At 60.9% G+C, this 21,736-nt stretch overlaps 1 protein-coding gene across 2 annotated transcripts in view; it reads left to right on the top strand.

The window, feature by feature from the left end:
* The first annotated feature begins 831 nt into the window (after window positions 1–831).
* NKAIN1 (sodium/potassium transporting ATPase interacting 1) overlaps window positions 832–21,736 on the top strand; it is a 33,307-nt gene continuing 12,402 nt past the window's right edge. For both annotated transcript variants that reach the window (XM_086765001.1, XM_086765002.1), the window contains exon 1: window positions 832–1,084. In XM_086765001.1, coding sequence (XP_086621127.1) covers window positions 1,031–1,084 — 54 coding nt within the window. In that variant the 5' untranslated portion in view covers window positions 832–1,030. The remainder of the gene's footprint in view (window positions 1,085–21,736) is intronic.

Here is a 21,736-nt window from a genome sequence, read left to right on the forward strand (position 1 = left end):
CAGATCCGAAAAGCAGTGAACCGTTCCCGAGTGCTTCTGCTGGGTGGCATTTCAGGAGGAGGTTTCTCAAGCGCTGGAAAAGCAGCGTTCCCGTTGTTCCTGGGCAGATGTGCTCCCGCTGATCCCCCTGAAGGTGCGCTGTGAAAAAAAAAAAAAGAACAAAGGCGAGGCGGGTGCGTGGCGGTTAGGGGCCATACCCTGCCAGCTCTGTCTGCACCCACCTCCTTGCCCAGGCCCGCTGGATTCCAGCCTGCGAGCTCAAAGCCGGGTGGGCTGGCTGCAGTCCGGCGGGGAAAATAACAACAACAACAATAATAATAATGATAACGATAATAATAATAATAAACCTGCGATTAAAAAGACAAATTCTGACAATAAGGAAAGGCGGGCGCGATCAGGAGCCCGGCTGCGGCGCAGGGGCCGCGCTGCCCGGCGCCCCCGGAAGCCGCCAAGGGCTCGGCGCGGAGCGGCCTCCCCGGCCTCGCCTCCGCCCCCCCCGGCCGCGCCGCCCGCCGGGCCCCGCCGGGAGCGCGTCTCGCCTTGTTCCGGCAACCGCGGCCCGCCCTGCCCGGCGCGCCCCCGACCCCACCCGCCGCCTCCTCCCCGCCCGCCCCCGGGGCGCGGAGCGCGGCTGTGCGGGAGAGACAATAGAGGGGCCGGGCGGGCTCCGCGCAAAGCTGCGCGCCCCGGGGATGGATGGGGAGGTGTGCGCGGCCCCGGGGTCCCTGCAGCGGGGGACGGGGCTGTAGCGAGCTGGGGGGGAGCGGGGCTCGGGGTGCGGGGAAGGCGGAGAAGGGGGGCGATGCCCCTTTCTGAGCCCAGCCCGCCTCTGTGCTAACCTGGCAGGATGCGGGGGCCGGCGGGGCTGCTGTGAAGAAAGTGCCGGGGCTGGCCGGAGGCTGGAGAGCGGGACATGTTGCTGGTCCCCCCCTGATGCTCCCCGGGTGGCGAAGGGGAGGCCGGTGAGGAGCTGGAGGACGGCGACGCGAGGCCACGGTGGGGGCGAATCCGAGGCTCCGGCGGGGAAACCATGGGGAGATGCAGCGGGAGATGTACGCTGGTGGGATTCTGCTGCCTGCAGCTGGTAAGGCGAGGGGCCGTCTGCGCTCATCAGCATGCCGGGTCGTGCTTTGTGCGAAACGTCGGCTGCGGCCGCTACCCGCTCCCGCTCCGTCTCGGCGGTGACCTTGCTGTGCGACCAGCTCGGGGATGCTTCACTGCCACCCTAAAAAAAAAAAAAAAAAAAAAAAGGAAAAAAAAGAACAAATAATAATCAATGAGGAACGAAACGCCACCCTCATCCCCTGCCTCAATCCAGTCAATCCAGCGCTGGCCGGAGTTGCGGCGGGGGAGATGGATGCGAACCAGCTCCCTGTGCTGTCCGCGCCTGGGGATGCGTCTCCAGCAGGTGTGAGCTTTGTTCCCGACTGCCAGCTCGTCCCTCTGACTTCGCTCCCGCCAGCCCTTTCCCATCCCAGTGCCTGTTTCTTGGGGTACCAGTCCCCCGAATCGGGGCAGGAGGGAAACTTGCAGCCGCTGCCAGCACTTTGTTAACTCTCCTGCTTTGGAGCGGGACCCGTCCGCCCGCAGACGTGGGGACGCCGGGGTGTTGGGGCAGAGAGGAGGGAGAGGTTTAATTTTGATAGGATTGTCGGTCTTTGTAATAATTATGTGCCACGTTTGCCTCCGCCCGCGAATCAATCTTCATCAGGCTGCTGCCAGAGGAGCAGGAGAAGGGAGCGCGTGGGGTATTCAGTGGGTTTGCTGCTAAAACCAGCACCGACGGGGTCGCAATTAATTATCCCGGCCGGGTGGTTCGATAACGGAGAATTGGCATCTTACAACTTGCCCCTGCGTCCATGCCGGGGCTCGTCACGGCGAGGAAGACGAGGAGGGGGTTGCTGAAATGCGCGGCGGTCAGCTCGTACGTCCTCGGGGCCTGGGGAGGGAGCGATGGGGCCGATGGAGGCAGCGATGGAAACGGGCTCCGGATCCGCTCGGGAGCTGGTGCTGCCATCCTGCCGATGGGCGCTTTCCTCCCAGCGGTGCTCTCCTTCATTCACCGTCCTTCGGAAGGCGGCGAGCGCGGAGAGGTCCCCAGCTTTGGGTAGAGATGGGGGGACTGGGCTTCCCCAGTGGGACGCTTTGAAGCCGGCCCGCCGAGCCCTCGGGAGGCTCATCCCCAGGCTGAGGTCCCACTGTTCCCAGCGGGAATGGCCTGTTGTGTCCCCAGCTGTCCCCCAGTTCTGTCCGTAAAGTCTTGCTTTGCGTTTGGCTCATCTTTCCCCGTATCCAGGATAAACCTGATGGGTGTTTTCCGGGTGTGTAGGAGTTTCCTGGCTTTCGGTCGCTTTTATTTTTTTAGCACTCAGCTCCCAAAAAGGTTTGTTGGTGTTTATTCCCGAAGATATCCCATATCCAAGAGGTTTTAATCTCTTTATTTTCGGGGAAGAACTGAATCAACGTGAGCTCCCGGGCTGGGAGAGCAGCTCCTGCTCGCTCCCAGAGAAACTTTGTGCTGCAGACTGGGGTCAGGCTTTCCTCTCCCCCGCTGCCCGTGTGTCCTGGTGCTGCTGGCATCTCCAGAGGCTTGGCTCCAAAACTGTCCCTTACCGGTGGCCTTTCCACCCCAGGCTCACCTCGTGTCCCAGCCCATCCTCTCCCAGCCTACTGGATGCTCTCCCAAGCTCATTCCCAGCTCCGTGGACAGCAGCTTGCCCCCCACCCCCAGCACCCCATCCTGTAGCGGTGGCACCCACCCGCCCCACTGGGAAAAGGTGCCACTGGGTGCCCTGCCTGGGGGTTGGGGGGGTCTGGGTGCCCACCCGCAGCCCTGGGTACCATCAGGGTGTCCCCTTGGGTGACGTCCCCGAGGTGGCATGGCTGGGTCAGGTGGTGCGGAGGTTTGGGAGGGGACGATGCAGAGCAGCGATAACGCCGGATCCAGGCTCTGCTCCTCTTCAGCTGCTCTGTGCCACCCCCGACACGGGGACAGCACCGCGGGGCTCGTGTGCCCCTGCCCAGGTAGCTCCAGTCCTGGGCCCTCTGTACTGTGGCGGGGGGACAGCCCTGCTCCCACTGACCCCAGCCACTGGGGCTGAGATTGGAGTGGTGTGTGCTGGGGCCACCTGGGAAGCCGTGCCCTATTGCTGCGGGGTCAGCTTGTGCCGATAGCGGGGCGACCCGGCGAGCGCACTGGCTCGCTGACCCTCACCGGCTAGCCCGTGCCTCAGTTTCCCTTAATTGAAGCAGCGTGGCTGAGATGCAGCCTGCCCTGGAGTGATGCCACCATCTCCAGCTGTTCCTTGCTGCTGGGCCACCTTCCCGCAGCTCCCTGGGTGCCACCGTCACCCCATGGGTGCCTTCTCACACCCCCGATATTTGCAGCCTGGTCCTGGGGGATGTACCCCTGTCCCTTGTCCCCTCCGGACACAAGGGATGCTCGCGGTGGCAGAGGATGCTCCACGGCTGTGGGGTGCCGGGGTGCTGCTGGCACCCGCTGGGCACAAGGTCCCCCGTACTAGGGTGAGTCCCCCACCCCACAGAGCCCGGGTCTCGTGGCAGTGGTTGCACCTAAACTGGTTTGAGAAACTGGTTTTCGGGCCACGACACAGTGGGGAGCCTGGGCAGCCTCTTTGGAGCATCCGAATATCCTGCAGGCTCCTCCGCAGCTTGGCGAGGCAGTGCTGCCGGGGCTGGGTGTCTCTGTTCCCAGGGGACACCCAGCACCCACCAAATTTGGCCTCCATTTTTTTTTTTCTCCAGAAAAACCGCAGGATCCAGTTGCCACCCACTGGCCCTGCCCCACCTCGCGAGGGGCAGCCGGGAGGTGTTTACGCTGCTGAGGTGGGGTGAAATCAAAGCTCTTGGGTTTAAACTGGTCTTCCCCATCCTCTGGGGAATGGAATAACTGTCTGGGGTGGCCTAGTAAACCTTTCTCCAGGATGGCTGCTGTCGGGAGGATTTGTCTTTTCTTTACGCGCAGATGGGAGCTGCTGAGGTGGGTGGATGGGAAATGAACGCAGAGGTGATGCCGCCCCTCTTGCCACTGCTAGCACGGGCACGGGGCTGCGAGAGCCACGAGCCGCGACTCTTGTTAACTCTGAAGCCTAGTGATGTCAGTTGCAGATTAGGACAGCCATGCTGCTGCAGGCAGAGGTTGCATGTATGGGATATCCCAGTATGGGATATTGGGATGTGGACTGCTGGAAGCTGGGCTCTGGCTGCTGTCACACACCCCTCAGCCGTCCCGCTCTGTACCCTGGGGCCGTGCTCAGGCGCTGGCGCAGGACAGGCTTGCATAGCGGGCTCCTTCTCCATCCGAAAGTGGTCACCCCATCGCTTTCCCCTGCGCCACGGGGCTCACAGGGTGGGATGCGGCTCCAGCCCCAGAGCTGGATGGGGACAGGAGACGCTCAGCGCTCCCACCTCCACCTGGCAGAGCTCACTGTCACTCCAAACCAGGATTTCATTTCCTTCTTTGTTCCTCTCCTCTCCTTTAATTGGCTGGAAAAGCAAAGCTCAGTTGGCACCTCCCGCCTGGCTGAGCCTACCGGAGCCTGCCGGCCTGGCGTGCGGTGCCATGCCATGCCATGCCACGTTGTGCTGCACCACACCAGTGCCACACCACACCCACACTGGCATCCTTCCTCTTGCAGCCCCCTGGGGCTGGGGTGCAGGGAGAGGGGCTGTGGGGCCATCCCATCCTGCCCACCCGAGCTATGGGGTTCGCACGGGACACTGAGAACCTCTGGGATGTGACTTCCCCGTCACCGAGCCTGGAGAAGGAGCTAACAGGGTTGGCTTCACGAAGGATGGGCGAAGGGAGAGGACAGCCCTATCCCCTGTGTCCCTCAGCGACCCACCAGCCCTGTGTGACGTCTCCTTCCCCAGCAAGACCCCACTGCACCCTTGGGCTCTTCATGGCCCTGCCCAGCCCCGTTGGCCTGATTTTGGCCACCAGCCCTCCGACTCTGGCACCAAGTCAGCTGCCTCCAACATCTGCAGCATCTTTTGTCCTCGTGCGGTTCCCATCGTGGCCAAGCCCTGGTGCGGGGACAACGCGGGGACAGCGGGGCCAGAGCTGCCCCTGGCCGCCTTCCCACCGCCGGGGAAGGGGGAAGGAGCCCGGGCTGAACTCTGGGTGGGGGTTTTCAATTACACAATTAAATGCACAATTAGGTGTAATTACCCGCGCTCAGAAGGCGCGACTGCTCGTAATGGGCATGTAATCTACTGCAGGCACTGTTTGTGCTGCTCTGCTCCGCTCCCTAATGATTATGGAAAGCTTTCACATTTGCATGGTTGCCATGGAAATGGGGGGCTGGCGGCGGCATCGGGGATGGCGAGCCCCTCGTCTCCCCGCACCCCATCTCCCCGCACCCCATCTCCGGGGCTGGGGCGCGATGGGTGTGGTGATGCCCCCGCGCCCCGGGGACGCGGTGGGAGCAGTGGGTGCCTGTGGTGGAGGGATGGAGGTGCGCCCAGCAGCCAGAGGCAGCCCCGGGGTGGGGTGCACTGCGTGTGTGAGAGGCTGAAAAACCCCAGCCCTGCTTGTCACCTCCCCGGGTGGGCACCCCGAGAGCCGCAGGAGGGACCGTGCGTGCGGGTGGCCGTGGGGAAGCGTCCCAGCCCGGCCGGAGCACCGCGCGTCCCCCGGTGCATCCCATCCGCATCATTCCCCTCAGAGCTCCGCCTGACAGCCACTGTAAAGGTTTGTCGGTGCGCGTTTGGGAAGGCAGAGCCGTACAGCTCGCAATTAAATCCGTGATTAAAGTGCAGTACGTCTAAATTTGCAGGGCCAGCCAATGTGCACCCGAGAGTATTAACGAGCGCGGTTGAAGAACTCTCTAAATCATTCACACCGGTTTGTAACAGAACTGGGAGCGATGGGGTCCGGAAAATAAATGTCTCGGGGGGCTGGGTCGTAGGGAAAATAGAGGATGAGCTGGAAAGCAGCCTGGCCCCACAGCGAAGCCGTGGCAGCGCGGGGAGGAAAGGCTGATGCACGGAGTGACGAGCAAAGCCGAGGGGCCAGTGGCCTCACGGGAAAGGAGCCGCGTCCGGCCAAACTGGATCGTGTCTGCTATTGAACCCCAGGTCTGGCTGCTGGAAGGGACCCAGCGGCCACAACAGTGTTTAGGTGCCGATGAGTGGTTTGATTTAGTCCCAGGTGGCTTTCAGTTAGGAACAAAATTAGCACTATAAAAAATCGATGATGCTCGTTTCAGTAATAGAGAGAAGTGAAGGAATAAAATCATCGCCAGAGAAAACGCGCGGATTGACGGGACAGCGGCAGCGGCAGGTGGGTCGGGGACAGGTACCGCGTCCCTGCCGGCCCGTGGGTCTCCCATCCCAAAATACATTGCCAAGACGTCAGGAGGGGACCGGGAAAAGAGATCCGAGGTTGGAAGGTGCGGCAAAGCGGCCTCTTGAGCAGCTGGGTCTCTGTGGCTGGGCCAAGGGAGGGTGGGGAGGTGGGAGAGATTCCCAGTCCTTAAAGCTGGAGAAATAAGGCAGAGAGAGTGGGGTTTGGGGAGAAAAGCAGCTTTTTAGCCCCCAGGGTGATTAACCTCTGGATGTGATGGCTTCTCCCCGCTTGTCCCAGCCTTGATGCCGGCGGTCAGCTCTGTGCAGCCGTGAGGGACGCAGGGGACCGTGGGAACGTCCCCACGCCGGTGACGAGCGGCCGCGTTCGGGAGGTGCCGAGCGCCCTGGGTTGCGTATCGGCAGCGAACCGGTTGGTTTTGCTGCAGGAACCGGCTGCTCATGGATCGATGGACATCTCGGCCGAGCTCCTGGCTGCTTTATTTGTTTGCAGACTGGGAGCCCCAGGGGATGCTCCCCCCCGGCCTGTAGGCACCCGTGGCTGCCACCACTTTCTCCTCCCCACAGTGGAGCTGTTGGCTCCTCTCCCCCCAGTTTCTCCAGAGAGAAAGCACAGGGAGGACGTGGAGGGGCTGAGTGATTTAGCAGGGGGAAGGGTTCGGGGCTCAAACAGTTCAAAACTCAATTCCTCTGTGGGACTCGGAGCCGGTGCTGAGCCCACAGTGCTGCCAGCTCTGCACTGGTCCTGCTTCACCCCCAAATGTGGGTACAGCAGTGGGTTATGGCTGTTGGGAGGATGCTGGGTGCCAGCAAAGGGGAACCGGCATCCTCCTGATGCTCTGGGGCCCCGCTGGGACGCAGCAGCCGTCGCTGGGTACCAAGGCTTGGGGATGTCCCTGTGGAAAGGGGAGAAAATGGCCAGGGGCACGCGGCAGGGATGAAAAACCCCCAAAACCCAAACGTTCTCATCAACGCTGCCCGCACGGCTTAACAGCTCCTGCGGCGGCAGCCGGCGAGCTGCGGGTTATTGCGTATTGATCGCTGCGGCGCCCGGCCAGGGCCAGCGGCAGGCGTGGGCGGCTTCCGACCCCTCTCGTCCCGGCGGGCCAGGCTGTGTCCCCATCCCTCGTCCTCCCGGGGGATGTCCTTGTCCCCGTCGCATCGGGGAGCTGCCGCAGGTTTGGGCTGGAAGTGCTGGAGCGTTGGGGTTGAGTGGGGAGAATATATCCTGCCCGAATCCCGGGGGATGCTCGGAGAGGCGGGGGGGCTCAGAGTGGGCCCCGTGGTGTCTTTTTTTAATTCCCTCCATTTGAAAGCGGCTATTTGTTTCAATTTTCAAAAGATATACGTAACGGCCTGGAAAACTGGAAAGGCAAAGTTGGCAGAGAACAGCCCCGCTCGTATTTAAACAGGACGTGAAACCCTGTGCGGCTTATTACTAACATTAATAACGGCTCCCGTGTGCCGGGCTGGGAAATTTCACCCGTCTTTGGTTCTTGCTCTGCAGCAGAAGGAGATTTGGGGGAGAAAAAGCCAATTGCCTGAGCGCTGCTTTGCCTGGATGGAGTTGTGGGGGCACAGAGCTTTCCAGGGGCTACTCCCCCGCCAAAATAAAATCGTCCCCACCACCCTCAGCCCTCCTCCATCAGGGATCGGCTGCTGGGAGCCCACGGGCAGTCGGGGGGTTCGGCACAGGTGCCGGGAGGCTCAGCATGGGTGCTGGGGGGCTCGGTGTGTCCTGGCGATGCTGCGGAGGCCTTAGGAAGCAGGAGGGGTGCAGGCGGGCACGGGGTGGCTGTGGGGGTGTACCTCCCAGACGCCCAAAAGCGTGCGAGAAAACACAAGTATCTGGGGGGCCGCGGTGAATCCGGGGCTGGCGGGACCCCCAGGCTGGGCTGGGGGCTGTTTGCAGCCCGTGGCGGGGACGCTTCAGGAATCGTCCGAGCAGGGGACTTCCCATGCAGCCCTTTGTCACACGCGCCTCGGCCACCAGCCTGTCAGCAGGGGCTCATCCCCTTGGGGGGACACCGGGGGGGTGGCACGGCAGTCCTGAGCATCCTCGGGCACCCCAGCGGGCCAGCGGTGCCAACAATGGCCTGGCAAAGCCACCGGCACTGGCCAAGCTGGTGGCCTGGCCGTGTCCCAGCACCCTCATCATCCTCCCTGCCCAGGCTGGGTGCTGTCCAAGCAGGGGACACGGCCACCGTGCCTGGCCGAGGGTCGCAGCCAGGGGACACAACCAGAGGCAGGGCAGGGGGCAAGCTCAGGGCTGGCCTGCTGCTTTACTCTCAGGCCAATTACCTTGATTAGGGCTAATTAGCACTCTGGGTCACTCTGGTCCCTTCCCATAACCAGATTAATAGCACAGCCCTTTGTCACCGCGGGTGCAGGGGGCAGAGCCAGTGTCCCGGGGACACGGGGAGCCGGAGAGGAGCCGTGCTTGGTCTCTTGGTGGAGGAGAACAACGTGAAGGCCTTTGGTGGCAGGGATTTGGGAGGCCGAAGCGCTGGGGGTGGCCTGGCTCTGCACTGGAGATTGTCCCAGTTTGGGGCTGGGGAGGGTTGCTGGGAACCTGGGATGTGTCACTGGAGGGGTCCATCTCTGCCTGGCACCTCGTCCCCTGGGCACGCTCCTGCCAGCCCCAGGGACACCCAGGTACAAAGCCCCGAACTGGGAAACGTCCCAGGGGAGGGGGGTGCTCAGGGTGGGAGCAGAGGGTGCTCGGGGTCATCATGGAGGACGCACAGGGTGATCATTGGGGACACACAGGGTGACCGTGGAGGACGCACAGGGTGATCATTGGGGACACACAGGGTGATCGTTGAGGATGCACAGGGTGACCATGGAGGACACACAGCGTGATCATTGGGGACACACAGGGTGATCGTGGAGGACGCACAGGGTGATTGTTGGGGACGCACAGGGTGACCATGGAGGAGGCACAGGGTGATCGTGGGGGACGCACAGGGTGACCGTGGAGGATGCACAGGGTGATCGTTGAGGATGCTGGGGGACTGGAGGATGCTTGAGGCAAGAGTGGAGGACAGCTGGGGTGGGAGAGGAAGATGCTCGGGGTGCAAGTGGAGGATGCTTGGGCAGCCCAGCGAGGGACGCGGAGGCTAACGAGACCCCATGGGAAAACCTGCCCACTCTCTAACAGCTCAGATGAACGGTGGTGCGCAGCTATCGCCCGCAAACGGCCGGCTGGGCGTCCTTGGCCCAGTCCCCTCTAATCTCTTCCCCACACACATCCCCCTCCTCCTCCACTGCACCAAACGGCCGGGACCTGCGGGAGGCCGGGCGGTGTGGAGGTGCTGGCGTGGCCGTGGGGTCCCCGCTGCCTTGAACCGCGCCCCCCAGCCCCAGAGAAGGGACCCAGCACCCATCCTGCGGGTGCGGCAGCCGGGCGCGGGGTGAGCAGCTTTGCACAAACCCTTTGCAGGCTCCAATTTGTGTTTTGTCTTCCTCCCCCCCCCCGACTTCGACTCAGGAACCAGCCCTGTCCCCCTTCCCCACTCTGGGGGCACGGCGTCCCCATCTGTGCCTCCAGGGACCCCCCAGTCCCGCTCCTGTCCCCTCCTCTGCCGCCACTCCCAGTCCGTCGGAGGCCGGTTGCCAATTCCCCTCGCCAGCTGCCGAGACGCTCAGGCGAAGCTGTCCTTCCCTGGCCCCTTTTTTGGAGCATCTGCTGCAATTTTCCCTCAGCTCGGGGAGGTGGGGGGACACACAGAGCAAGGGCCGTGTGAGGGGCACTGGGGTGGCATGGAGCCCCTGCAGTGGCGCGGGGACCACTGACGTGGCAGCTGGTGAGGCAGTCGGAGTGCAGTGAGGTTTGGGGGGGTCTGGGGGTGCCTGTTCGCTCCCCAGGGCTGGAGGTGGCACTAGGGGTTTGCTAGAGGGTGGCACGTGCGTATCGGTGGCAGCATCCCCCTGGCACTGGGGGCCCCATAAATGGGGGTACCGCAGCCGGGCTGCAGTGGGGACATCGTGGGGACGACGCTGCGGGGCTGGGAGCGGGTGCAGGCGGTGGGGACAGTCCCAGGGGCTGGGGGTCCCCGTGCCCAGCCTGGCCGTGCCACCGCAGCCCTGGACGTGATGACATCCCCTCCACCTTTGCTCCTGGGGGCCACCCAGGGTGCCACCCCCCCCTCCTTTCCCCTGGGAGGGACACGGGACAGGGCCCGGAGGGACGGGGGAGCAGGATCCGTGCTGGGACCTGTTTTACTCCCTCCTGGGCATTCGCATCACGTCCCGGTGACTCCAAACCAGGGTTTAATTTGCCAACAGGAGGCTGGTATTGTTACGACCCACTTGATAAACACCGATTGATTCTGAAAGGCTTTATTTATATATTTTTTTTTATTTTTTTTTCTTCCCTGAAGCTCAACGGGATGCGTGTGTGCCAGCAAGCGGAGGCTGGCTGGGCTTGGGCAGGTCCCCGCCATCCCTGCCGGGACACCCCTGTCCCATCCCCGGGGCCACCACCTTCCTTGGGCCGCGTCTCGCTGGATTTTGAGGCAGCCCCTCCCAGGGCTGCTGCCCCCCACGCCCAGCCTGCAGTCGGCTCTGGGTGCAGGGCTGAGCCCGGGACGGGTGATGGGCAGGGTGCTGGGGACCCCTGGTCCGGGAAGTGCGGGCCAGCGATGCTGCGGTAAACTCGGGCTGTCCGCCTGCGTCTCTGGTGGGTGTCAGGGGCGGTGTTTAGGGACACTCTCACCCATTTTTGGGCTGGTTTACAGCCCATCAGGTGTAGGTCCTCCCTGTCACCCCACAAGCACTCTCACTCTACCAGCCCAGAGATGGGTGCTGCTGCCCTAAACCCCCACCCCATTCTGGGTGCACCCACGGGAGGGGTGAGGATTTCCATACCAAAATTTGGGGGGAAAACTCATCCCAGCAGCAGCCATGGCCTGGACATAGGCCTGGAGTCCCCATGTGGGTCCCCTTGTGGGAAATGGGGCTCCGGGGCTCTCCCCGTGTCCCCCTGCTCCATCTCCTCCTCTGCGGGATGGGGATGCCGACCCCACTAACGCCCCCGACCTCGCTAGCGCTGCCGCCTCCCGCCTCGCGGCAGCTCCAGGCCCTAATTATTTTTAATCAAGCCCCCCTCAAAAGGAGGAGCTGCGTGGCAGAGGTGACACTTGGCAGACAAAGCAAACCCAGCCCTAACGAACGGGCTTGAATTATACATGGGGCGCGGGCTCGCCGCCTGCCCTGCAATTAGCGACGCTCTCGTTAGCAGGGTGGATGGTGGGGTTGGTGCCCCCCCACCAAAGGAGGAGGGGATGGAGCAGGAGGACACAGGAGGAGCCCCAGAGCCCCATTCTCCATGGCCGGACCCGTGGTGGGACCCCAAGGGTCCCCCCAGTCATGTGTGCACACCACGGGTGCTGCTGGGCTCATTTTTTTCCCCCAAATTTTGGTACGGAAATCCTCATCCCTCCTGTGGGTGCACCCAGAAGGGGAGATGGCTTGGGGCAGCACCCCGTGGGTGTTGAATTTGGGGGCAGCACCCATCACCCAGCTGGCAAAGCCATCCTATGTGCTTTAGGGGGAAAAAACCCCAGATTTTGAGGGAAAATGTTGGTTTGGGCTAGCCCCGACACCAAGGGGATGGGCTCCCATCCCCGTGGGATGCGAGGGGCTGACGGCCGTGCGGGCCGGCATTGTAGCCCCTGCTCCACCGCGGCGTTGTCACACGTCGCAGCAGCCCGGTGTCACGCCCTGGCGTCGAAGGGCGCGGCCGAGCAGAGCGGGACGGCCCCGGGGCAGGGCTGGGTCTGGCCACGGGAGCTCCCCACCCACCACCGTGCAAAAAAGGGGTTCGGAAAACCCACCCCAACCCTCTCCCACACACAGTGGGTATCAAACGAGGCCGAACCAATTAATAAAAGCAATTTTTATGACTGTTTAAGAAATCTCTAATGAGCTCCCATCCGCAGCAGCTGCTAATCGCTGCGTTTAATAATGAGCCGGTGGTCACGGCACGCTCTGCTCCGGCGCCTGATGAAATCCTCGCCACACTGAATGTGAGAGGTGTCGGCAGGTTTAACAGCACCAGCTCTTTCGCTGAAGGAATTGTTAAAAATATTCCGGTTTCTGGTTTTATGAGGCCGGTGCCTCCCTTCGGATGCCTCTCTGGCTCCGATACTCTGGTCTGCAATGGTCCTGGGATGCAGGGGGGTGGGAGCGGGCGGATGCTCCGCTCCCGCGGGATCGCAGCCCTGGGCTGGACCACGGTCCCGGTGCCGGAGCAGTGGGGCTCTGCTCCCACCCCTGCTCACAGCGATGGTGGCTGGTGGAGGGAATTTAAGGAAAATGCCGGATGCGATTGGTATTAAATCCCTCAGTAAATACCGCGTGGCAATAATGACGCCCTGCACAGACCTTCACTCCGTGAAGCACCCCAAAAACCAGCGTGGGGTCCTTGAGGAAACAGCCGGGTCCCTTCTGTGCCGCTTGCTGCTGGCCCCGGCTGCTGGCCCCGGCTGCTTCCCCCTGTCCGGGTCCTTTTGTGTTCGGCCCATGGGAAGATTTATCTTTGTCCCACCAGCACCCATGGGTGCTCTGAGTGTCTTCTCCTTGCAGGGTGCTGGGGTGAGGGACGCGTCGAGCCAGCAGGAGACCCCCGACCCCTCCAGGAGCCCTAGGCCGTTATTCAGGGTAGAAATAAGAATAAATCTCCCATTTTCCAAGAAACTCTGGCCCATGAGGGTATCACTCACCCGCCAGGTGCCGTGGCTCCCGTGGGCTGGGGAATCGCCCCGAGGAGAGGGAAACCCCCCGAGTTTGTCGTGTAAATCTCTTTTGTGCTGGCAGCTACCTCCTCACGGGCTGCTGGGCAGCTGAATCTCTTAAACCTGCGTCTCAGGGCAGTTTTATCTTGTATTTTAAGGCTAAAAAATTGGATAAGTGCTGGAAGAAACACCTACGCTCGCAGGGCTCGGTCGGTGCACCCAGTCGCCCGTGGATACCACCTCCAGATGCCTCCTTCATCCCTCCACGATGCAGGAGCATCCCCTTCTCCTCCGAAACAGCTCTACCCTCCCATAAAAATCAATATTTTGGGAGCCTTGCACGGTTTCGCCTCCCCACCGGCTGCCGCCGGCTGCTCCTTTCACGGCGGCTTCGCTCTGAGGGATTATTTTTGCTCCCCAGCTCATTAACGGGGTTGTTACCAGGCAGATTTCCTCACCCGATTTTCTCCTTCCCAGCCTGCGGGTCGTGGGAGGAGGGACTGCCAGTTGCCATAGCGATGCGCTTGGCTTTAATCAGTGTTTCTTTCCTAGGAGAATTGATTATGAAAGGTGTCACTAAATAAGTCAGTAAATTGGATTTTTTTTAATATTTTTTTTTCCTCCCCTCTATCGGATTATATTAACGGTGTCTTCAAGGCGCCGTTTGAGATCCGGGGGAAATTACCTCTTGCTTCTCGCAGATGTCAGGCTAAAGAACTTAACCGGGAGAATTAGCATCGAAATTGCCTGGGGCTTAATCCTTCTCCAAACGGGCTCGGCCACTGCCGGCTGGTAGGGACATCTCGGCCAGGATCCATCCCGTCCCACCCAGCACAGCGTCTGGTGGGTTTTTTTGCAAATTTTTGGAGACCAGGTTGTCTCACTTCTCCTTTTTCCCGTGGCCCAAAGCTGCTTTTCCTGGAGCGAACGTCTCCTGCTCGCTCCCCATCCCGGTCCGTCCCCAGTGTTTGTCTGCATTTCATCCCTAGAATTTGTTATTTAGGAGGTCAGGCTCCCCGTATCTCTCCTGGTTCCCCATCTTGTTTGCCATCCCTGTGTGCCCCCCAAATTTAAGCCCAAGATCCCCCAAATATAAGCCCAAGATCTCCCAAATTTAAGCCCAAGATCTCCCAAATTTAAGCCCCAAATCCTCCAAATTTAAGAACAAGATCCCCTGATTTAAGCCAAAGATCCCCCAGATTTACGCTTGGTATTGCCTGGATTTAAGCCCTAGATCCCTAAATTTAAGCCCAAGATCGTCCAGATGTAAGCCCCTAATCCCCCAGATCTAAGCCCAACATCCTCCAAATTTAAGCCCAAGATATCTCAAACTTAAGCCTAAGATCCCCCAGGTTGAAACCCAAGAGTCCCCAGATTTAAAACCCAAGATCCCCCAGGTTTAAGCCCCAGCTCCCCACCCAAGCCATGCGGGGCAGGACCAGTCCTCCCCTGCAGTGTGTTGGTGGCTCCATCACCGTTGAGCATCGCGCGTTACAAGGCTCCTCCTCGCCCATCGGCCGCAGGATGCGGGCTTGGGCAGGCGGCGAGGTCTCTGTGCGCGGTGGGGGATGTCCCTTTCCTCGCTGCGTCCCACGGGCGAACCAGCACCGGAGGAGATGCCGACCGGTCTGGGTGCTCTGCCCAGGTCAGGGATGTGGCTCCGCTTGGCATCTCCAGACTTGCAGGGAGGAAGTCCCCGCTCTGAGCAATTCCTCATTTTGAGGTTTTTTTTTTTTTAGTTTTTTGCTCCATTTAAATTAATTCTCAGCCTCCCAGTGACCATGCTGCTCATGTGCTATCCGCTGCGAGTCTCGGGCGTGATGATGAGCCACAGCTCATTGTGGCTAATTGAGGGGCTTGATTAATCCCGGTTTGCTTTATCCCAAAGGCTGTTTGGTTGGAGCTGGCTTTCACGGGGCGATGGTGCCAATGGTTTGGAGACAGTAAATGCCTTCAAGGCTGAGCCAGCAACTGGGGATCTGTGTCGGACCAGAACAGGGGGTTATTTTCTGTGGAACGGGATGGGATGGGATGGGATGGGATGGGATGGGATGGGATGGATGGTGAGTTGGATGGATGGTGAGTTGGATGGGGTGGGATAAGTTGGATGAATGGGATGGGATGGGATGGATGCAATGGGATGGGATGGAATGGATGCAATGGGATGAACGGGATGCATGGGATGGATGGAATTGATGGATAGGATGGAAGGGATAGGACGGATGGGGTGGGGTGGGATGGAGAGGACTGGTGGGACAGCAGGCTCCCCCGTTGATGCTCCAGCCCAGCCACAGCTGGGTTACTTGGGCACGGCACGGGGCTGTACGGCGCCTTCACTTCCCCCTCTGTTTCCAGATGGATTTGCTCCAGCCTGCAGCCTAACTGCTCTGTTTGTGGCTGCCCGAGGCAGCGGGGTCAGGCTCTGCCCTGGCTCCTGTCGCTCCCCAGTGCCCGTTCCTCCTGCAGCCCCGTGCCAATGGCTGTGGCCCACGTCTCCCCTTGGAGACAACTTCAGCTGAAAGTTGTAATTCAGAGGTGTTTTCTCCCCCATCCCTCCGTACCTCAGTTTCCCCGTTAGACCTGCTCTGATGGAACTGGTCACCCTGACCAAGAGGTCGCTGCCCTGGGTGGTGCCGGGCAAGACTTGGCCCATTTTCCAGGTAAACTGAGGCACGGCAAAGCAGAGCACAGCACGCGGGCGGTGCAGGATCAGCCCCTCCCCAGCCCTGCTCAAGCCCATGGCAATGGGTGGCTGGGTCCTGCTGAGGTTGCAGCCCCGTGCCTCAGTTTCCCTTCCACGACAAGCGCCTCCTCGGGCACCGCTGCCGTCCCCGGTGCACATTCCCCCAGGGACACTGCTGGCACCTCTGCACTCCATCTGACGGGTGCCACCACCCTGTGTCCTCCCCACCGAGGGGACCCCAGAGTCCTGGCCCCTTTCAAGGTCATTGGCATGGTCAGGCTGGGGGGATGCGGAGCGGCACGGCCTCGGGGTTTAACGGGATCGTCCCAGCTCCATTTGCGAGGATGCTGACATAGGTTTGTGGCTCCTGAGCAATTCTGGAGGGGATGAAGCAATTCCTCCCAGGAATAAAGCGGAAGGGCATCGCTCCAGAGCCGGTCTCTGATGGGCGAGGTGGGGAGCGAGCTGCTTCCACGTCCTCGGCTTTCCCTCAGCATCGAAATGGTTCCGTGCTGGAAAAAGGGCTTCGCTCAGCGGTTACAGGATGGCGCAGGTCACAGATGTGATCCTGAATTCGAGTTATAGAGATGTGATATTGTGTTGGGGTCAAAGAGATGTTATGCTGTATTAGGGCTAAACCGTCCTGCTTGTGGGGAAATTGGAAATTTGGAATGCTTCCCTGAAAAGAAAACTCTGTTGGAATCCCTCTGGGGGTAGTGACCTGCGGCAGCTCCTTGCTGGGGACACCAGGGCCGGCGGGAGCCAAACCCACCCAAACCTGCAGTTCTGGGAGCCGACGGGCCCAGCGGTGGCTCTGGGCTTTGTTATAGGAGGTGTAAATCAGGAGGAGCCCGGGGCAGTGACGGAGCGTCCCTCTCCATGGGGCACACCCTGGGTTTCGGCTTTCCCAGCAGAGATTTGAGGGTGGCTCCCCGTGCCGTGCCTCAGTTTCCCTTCCCCACAATAGAGTCAAAATGGGAGGGGGCTGGGTTTGATCTGCCCTGTGCAAAGGGCACTTTGCAACCCTTGGGCTGTGTTACTGGGATTTCATTATTGTTGTTGTTATTATTATTGTTATTATTATTATTATTATTATTATTATTGCCATTGGCTGCCCCGAGGCCACATTCCCAGCAGCGGAGCCCCCCAGGGCTGGATGGAGCCAGGAGCACGGATCCGGGCTGCAGGACTTGGAGGGGACGCAGCCGCCTGGGTGCTGGTGGGCTCCCGGGGGTCCTGGCGATGGGTGCCACGCGGGATCTTGCGCCCAGGGGTGCAGACCCACCCCCCCCCAGGGCCGTATCCAGCCCGTGGAGCAGGTTGCCGGCGGGGCGCTCCTGGGGCGCAGCGTCTAGACAAGCGCATCCAGCCGGGGCTGCCACCGCGTTCCCATGGCAACGCCGGCGGATGCGGCGAAATGAAATAAATAACTGGGAATAGTGGGGGGGTGGGGGGGGAATAGGCGAGAGGAAGGAAAGCCCATTGGATGGGCGGTGGGTGATGGGGAGGTGTGCACGCCCAAGGCTCTCCCTGTGCCCCCAGCACCCGCAGCTGCATCCTGGAGATCTGGGATGCTGGGAGCTCCTAAACCCAGCGGTGCCGGCGCTGAGGGGCAGAAAGGGGCTGCGCAGAAGCCAGGAGCCCCCCAAAACCCACTGGCGTTGAGGAGGGGTTGCCACAGCTGGGGAAGGACCCAATTTGTTCCTCTTTCACCCCCCTTTTTGCTCCTGCTTATTCCAGAGCATCTCCTTGGCCAAGGGCCGCATCCTGCTCATCGCCGCCCGATACTGGGGAGCGATCAAGGCTCCGGCACCTTTAATTTCTTTTCCTCTGCGATTTCACGAAGGCTTTTTGCAAGTTGGAAGTAGGTCAAGAACTTGTTTCCAAGTCATTAAATGAAGTCCCTGGGTTCGCAGCGGTGTTTGCACCTTCTTAATAGCCAATGCGCTCGCTCGCTGTTCAGTTAAATCGCGGCCAATCTCCCCGAGTGGAGCTGGGCGCCTCGCAGGTGCCGCATGATGAAAACTCCTCCGGTGGCTCTGATGGCTCCCCAGGAGCGAGCGATGGCACTGGAAGAGGGAAAATCCGCAAAATGCCTGAAATCGCTTCGGAAAGAGAGGCTGTGGGGGGTGGGTGAGCCTCCAAGGGGGGGTCGTGGGTGCTAGGTGGGGGGCTTAGGGTGGGGATGTGGGGTCCTGTAGCATCTTTTGGGCTGGGAGAGGGCTTGGCTTTCCCTCCTGGTAATGGGGCTAGGATGTGCTGGATGCTGGGAGCCCAGTACGCTTCGCTAGCCCCAGCAATGCTCCATCTGCTGCGGGAAACATCTGCACCCCCTCCGCTTCTGGGGACTGACAGCGTCAGCGGGCCGGATCCTGCCCTGCCGCCCTGCCCGGGGGATGTTTTCTCCCTAAAGCCCGACGTTTTTTGGCCAAAATGCCTCAAAATGGGACATTTGGCACCAAACAGCCAGGGTGAGCTCAGCGGAGGGGGCGCGATGCTCCCGCAGCGTCTTCGGACGCAGCCCAGAGGGGAATGCGAGGCGGCGTACGAACCCCCAAATCTCTGCAAAATGCAGCGAAATGAGAAGTTCAATCCCCACGAGCCCGAGGCATATGGTGTGCGGGAGGGAATTGCCCAGCTGACGGATAATAACCCGTCGGGGGGTACCGCAGCCCCGCGGCGCGGGAGGGAGCGCGGGGCGGGTATTTCAGCCCGACGTGCAGATGCTGCCACGGAGATGAAGGGCAGCAGGCAGCCGGAGGAGCAGCCGGCCTCGCCGACACCGGGAGCATCACCCAGCACCCAGCCGCCGCGGCTCTACGCCTCTGGGGGGGTCAGGGAGAGACGGGAGGGAGCAGGAGGGATCGTCCCCCTCCCCGGCACCGCAGCGAGCTCCTGTCCCTCTCCACCCGTTAATTAGTGAGGCTCTGGGAACACCATCATATATTAACGTTCTGTGTCGGCAAACATGTCACCCCCGTCGCCGCCGAGGCGAGAGGATGGAGCGCAGGGACGGGGCAGCGTCGCCTCCCCCACAGAGCCCGGGGGGACCGGGGGCCACAGCCGGGCCAACGGCCTCGCCCTGGTGATGCAAGCGTCACCTCCCCTGGTCACCGCGCGAGGAGGAGGATGAATCATCCCTGCGCCCGCCAGTGCTGAGCGCCGGGACGTGTGTGCCCCGGGGTCACGCGTGTCCACAGGTGGCCGTGTTGTTGCGTCCCCTTGGTTTCAGTGGCAATTAAGCGAGTTTTGGAGAAGACTCGAAGAGCCATCAGGTGTGACAGATACAATGGGAGGATCCGCTGCCAAATCCCGTTTCCATGAATCCCAGACAGGGTCGTGGCTAGTAGGGGGACTCCAGCTTTCACTGGTGGGGATGGTGGGATGAGGGATGGCCCTGGGCCATGCTGGGACCTCACGGCCACCCTGCGGACGTGGTGTCCATCTCGCTGGGCAGAGGGAGGCCTTGGTCCCCACAGGTAACCTGTTCGCTGCCGTGTTGCTGAGAGGAGCAGGGTTGGTTTGATCTCAGAAACACATGATGGGATGCAATAAGACATCCACCCCCCAACATCCCGGACTCTAAATTGGAAAGAGGGGGGTTTGGCGGGACTGTTAGAAGGATAAAGAATTGGCTGGATGGCTGCTTCCGAAGAGCTGTGGTCAGCGGCTCCGTGTCCGAGTGGAGATGGGAAACGAGTGGTCTCCCTTAAGGGTCCATGCTGGGACCAGTGCTGTTTAATGTCTTTGTCACTGACACGGACCGTGGGGTGGAGTGCACCCTCAGCGAGTCTGCAGGTGGCACCAAGCTGTGTGGGGCAGCTGATGCGCTGGAGGGACAGGATGACATCCAGAGAGACCTGGACAGGCTGGAGGAGTGGGCTGAAGTTCAACCAGGCCCAGTGCAAGGTCCTGCACCTGGAACAGAGCAATCCCCAGTACCAGTACAGACTGGGGGATGAATGGGATTGAGAGCAGGCCTGAGCACTTGGGAATGCTGGTGGACAAGAAGCTCAACATGAGCCGGCAATGTGCACTTGCAGCCCAGAAAGCCAACCGCATCCTGGGCTGCACCCCCAGCAGCGTGGGCAGCAGGGCGAGGGAGGGGATTCTGCCCCTCTGCTCCACTCTGGTGAGACCCCCCTGCAGCACTGCGTCCAGCTCTGGAGCCCCCAGCATCAGAAGGACGTGGGGCTGTTGGAGAGGGTCCAGAGGAGGCCACGCAGATGCTGAGAGGGCTGGAGCAGCTCTGCTGTGAGGCCAGGCTGAGAGAGCTGGGGCTGTTCAGCCTGGAGAAGAGGAGGCTCCGGGGAGACCTTCTTGCAGCCTTTCTGTATATAAAGGGGGCCTACACAACGATGGAGAGTCTTTTTACCAGGACCTGTGGTGACAAGACAAAGGGCGATGGTTTCAAGCTGAAAGAGGGTAGGGTTAGGCTGGAGAGGGAAGAAATGCTGTATGGTGAGGGTGTTATGGAGAAGTTGTGGATGCCCCATCCCTGGAAGTGCTCAAAGTCAGGTTGGACAGGGCTCTGAGCAACCTGAAAGATGTTCAAAAGATGTCTGTGCCCATGGCGGGGAGGGGGGATTAGATGATCTTTGAAGGTCCCTTCCAACCTAAACCATTCCATGATTCTGTATTGGAAGCGTTCGGGGTTAGGTTGGACAAGGTTTTGAGCAACCAGATGGAGTGGATGATGTCCCCACCCATGGCAGGGGGGCTGGACTAGATGGTCTTTGAAGGTCCTGCCAACCCACCCCATCCTGTGGTTCTCTGATTCCAAGAGAGCAAAAGTGGCAGTTGCTGGGCAAGATTTCTGGTTTCATACTGCAGCGGGCCGGAGGGTGCTGGGTCGGGAATGCCCTTCCTGGGGCCCAGCGCTGCCTCGCTAGGTCGCAGAAGGGAATTCCAACCTTAAAATACGAAATTTGGTGGGGATGGGACAAGGGGGAAAGTGGTCCCTGGTGTCTGCACAGTCCTCCCGGCACAGGCGGAGCGGGGTTTGTCTCTCCTGTCCTCGGTGTGGGGATTAAAAGGGACTGGGAACACCCCACTGAGTACTGGGATGGGTCCCTGGAAGGTGAAGGTGCTGTATCCGAGAGGTGATCTGGGGACAGGTGAGCTCCTTCCCACTCGAACTTGCTGCCAGCGCTCCTAAAAATTCCCATTTTCCCCCAGCTCTGCCTCACCGGTTCTGCCTGCCCAGAGCCCGCAGGCTGAGCCCCGCAGCTCCCCGTCCCCTCCTGCCGCCGTCCCTGGGGCTGCCGCGCGCCGCCGCGGCCCGGCCCCCGCCTCTCGCCCACTTCAATCTCTTGATTAAAATAAAATCATTGCAGGCGCCACGTTCCGATTAGCAGGACTCTGGCACGCGGCCGCCCCGACTAATTGATATGATTTGCTGCAAAGGGAACTTTTGGGGCCGGTCGATAAACCAGCGCGTGTTTAATTAAGAGGGAGCCCTACAACTCGTTGCGTTGATTGGCCGTGGGTTTATCTTCGTTAGCAGCGGGGTGGTGCGTTGCTCCCGGCCCCACGCCCCGGGAGCATCAAGGCTTCGACGGCAGAGCGGCAGTAAGGGCTGAAAGGGGGGAGCAGGGTGTTAATGAGGGTGAGTCGCTAACAAGCTGCTATGAGCATGGGAAATATCCCAGGCAGGAGGAGGACAGCCTGGGGAGGACGCTCTGAAGCGCCACAAGGCACCTGGATTTGGGGAGGCTGGGTGCTGCTGGTCCCCACGTTGTGTGGAGGTTTTTTTGCAGAGTGTGCTGGGAGCTCACAGAGCCGCTTGGCCGCGGCCGGGCTTGCTCGTGGCTCTTGTTTCGTTAGGGCCACCGTTGACGAAGAACGGCTGGGGTGGCTGCGGAAAAGCCTGGGTGTCTCCAAGTTTGCTGCTGGGGGACATCTCACACCCAGAGAAGTGGGCAGGGATGCTCTGGGTGCTGGACCAGCCTGAGGTGGGCAGCGAGCGAGCGCTGAGAAGTGCTTGGAG

This window comes from Chlamydotis macqueenii, chromosome 22, assembly GCF_036417535.1.
Source record: "Chlamydotis macqueenii isolate bChlMac1 chromosome 22, bChlMac1.mat, whole genome shotgun sequence".
NCBI lineage: Eukaryota > Metazoa > Chordata > Aves > Otidiformes > Otididae > Chlamydotis > Chlamydotis macqueenii.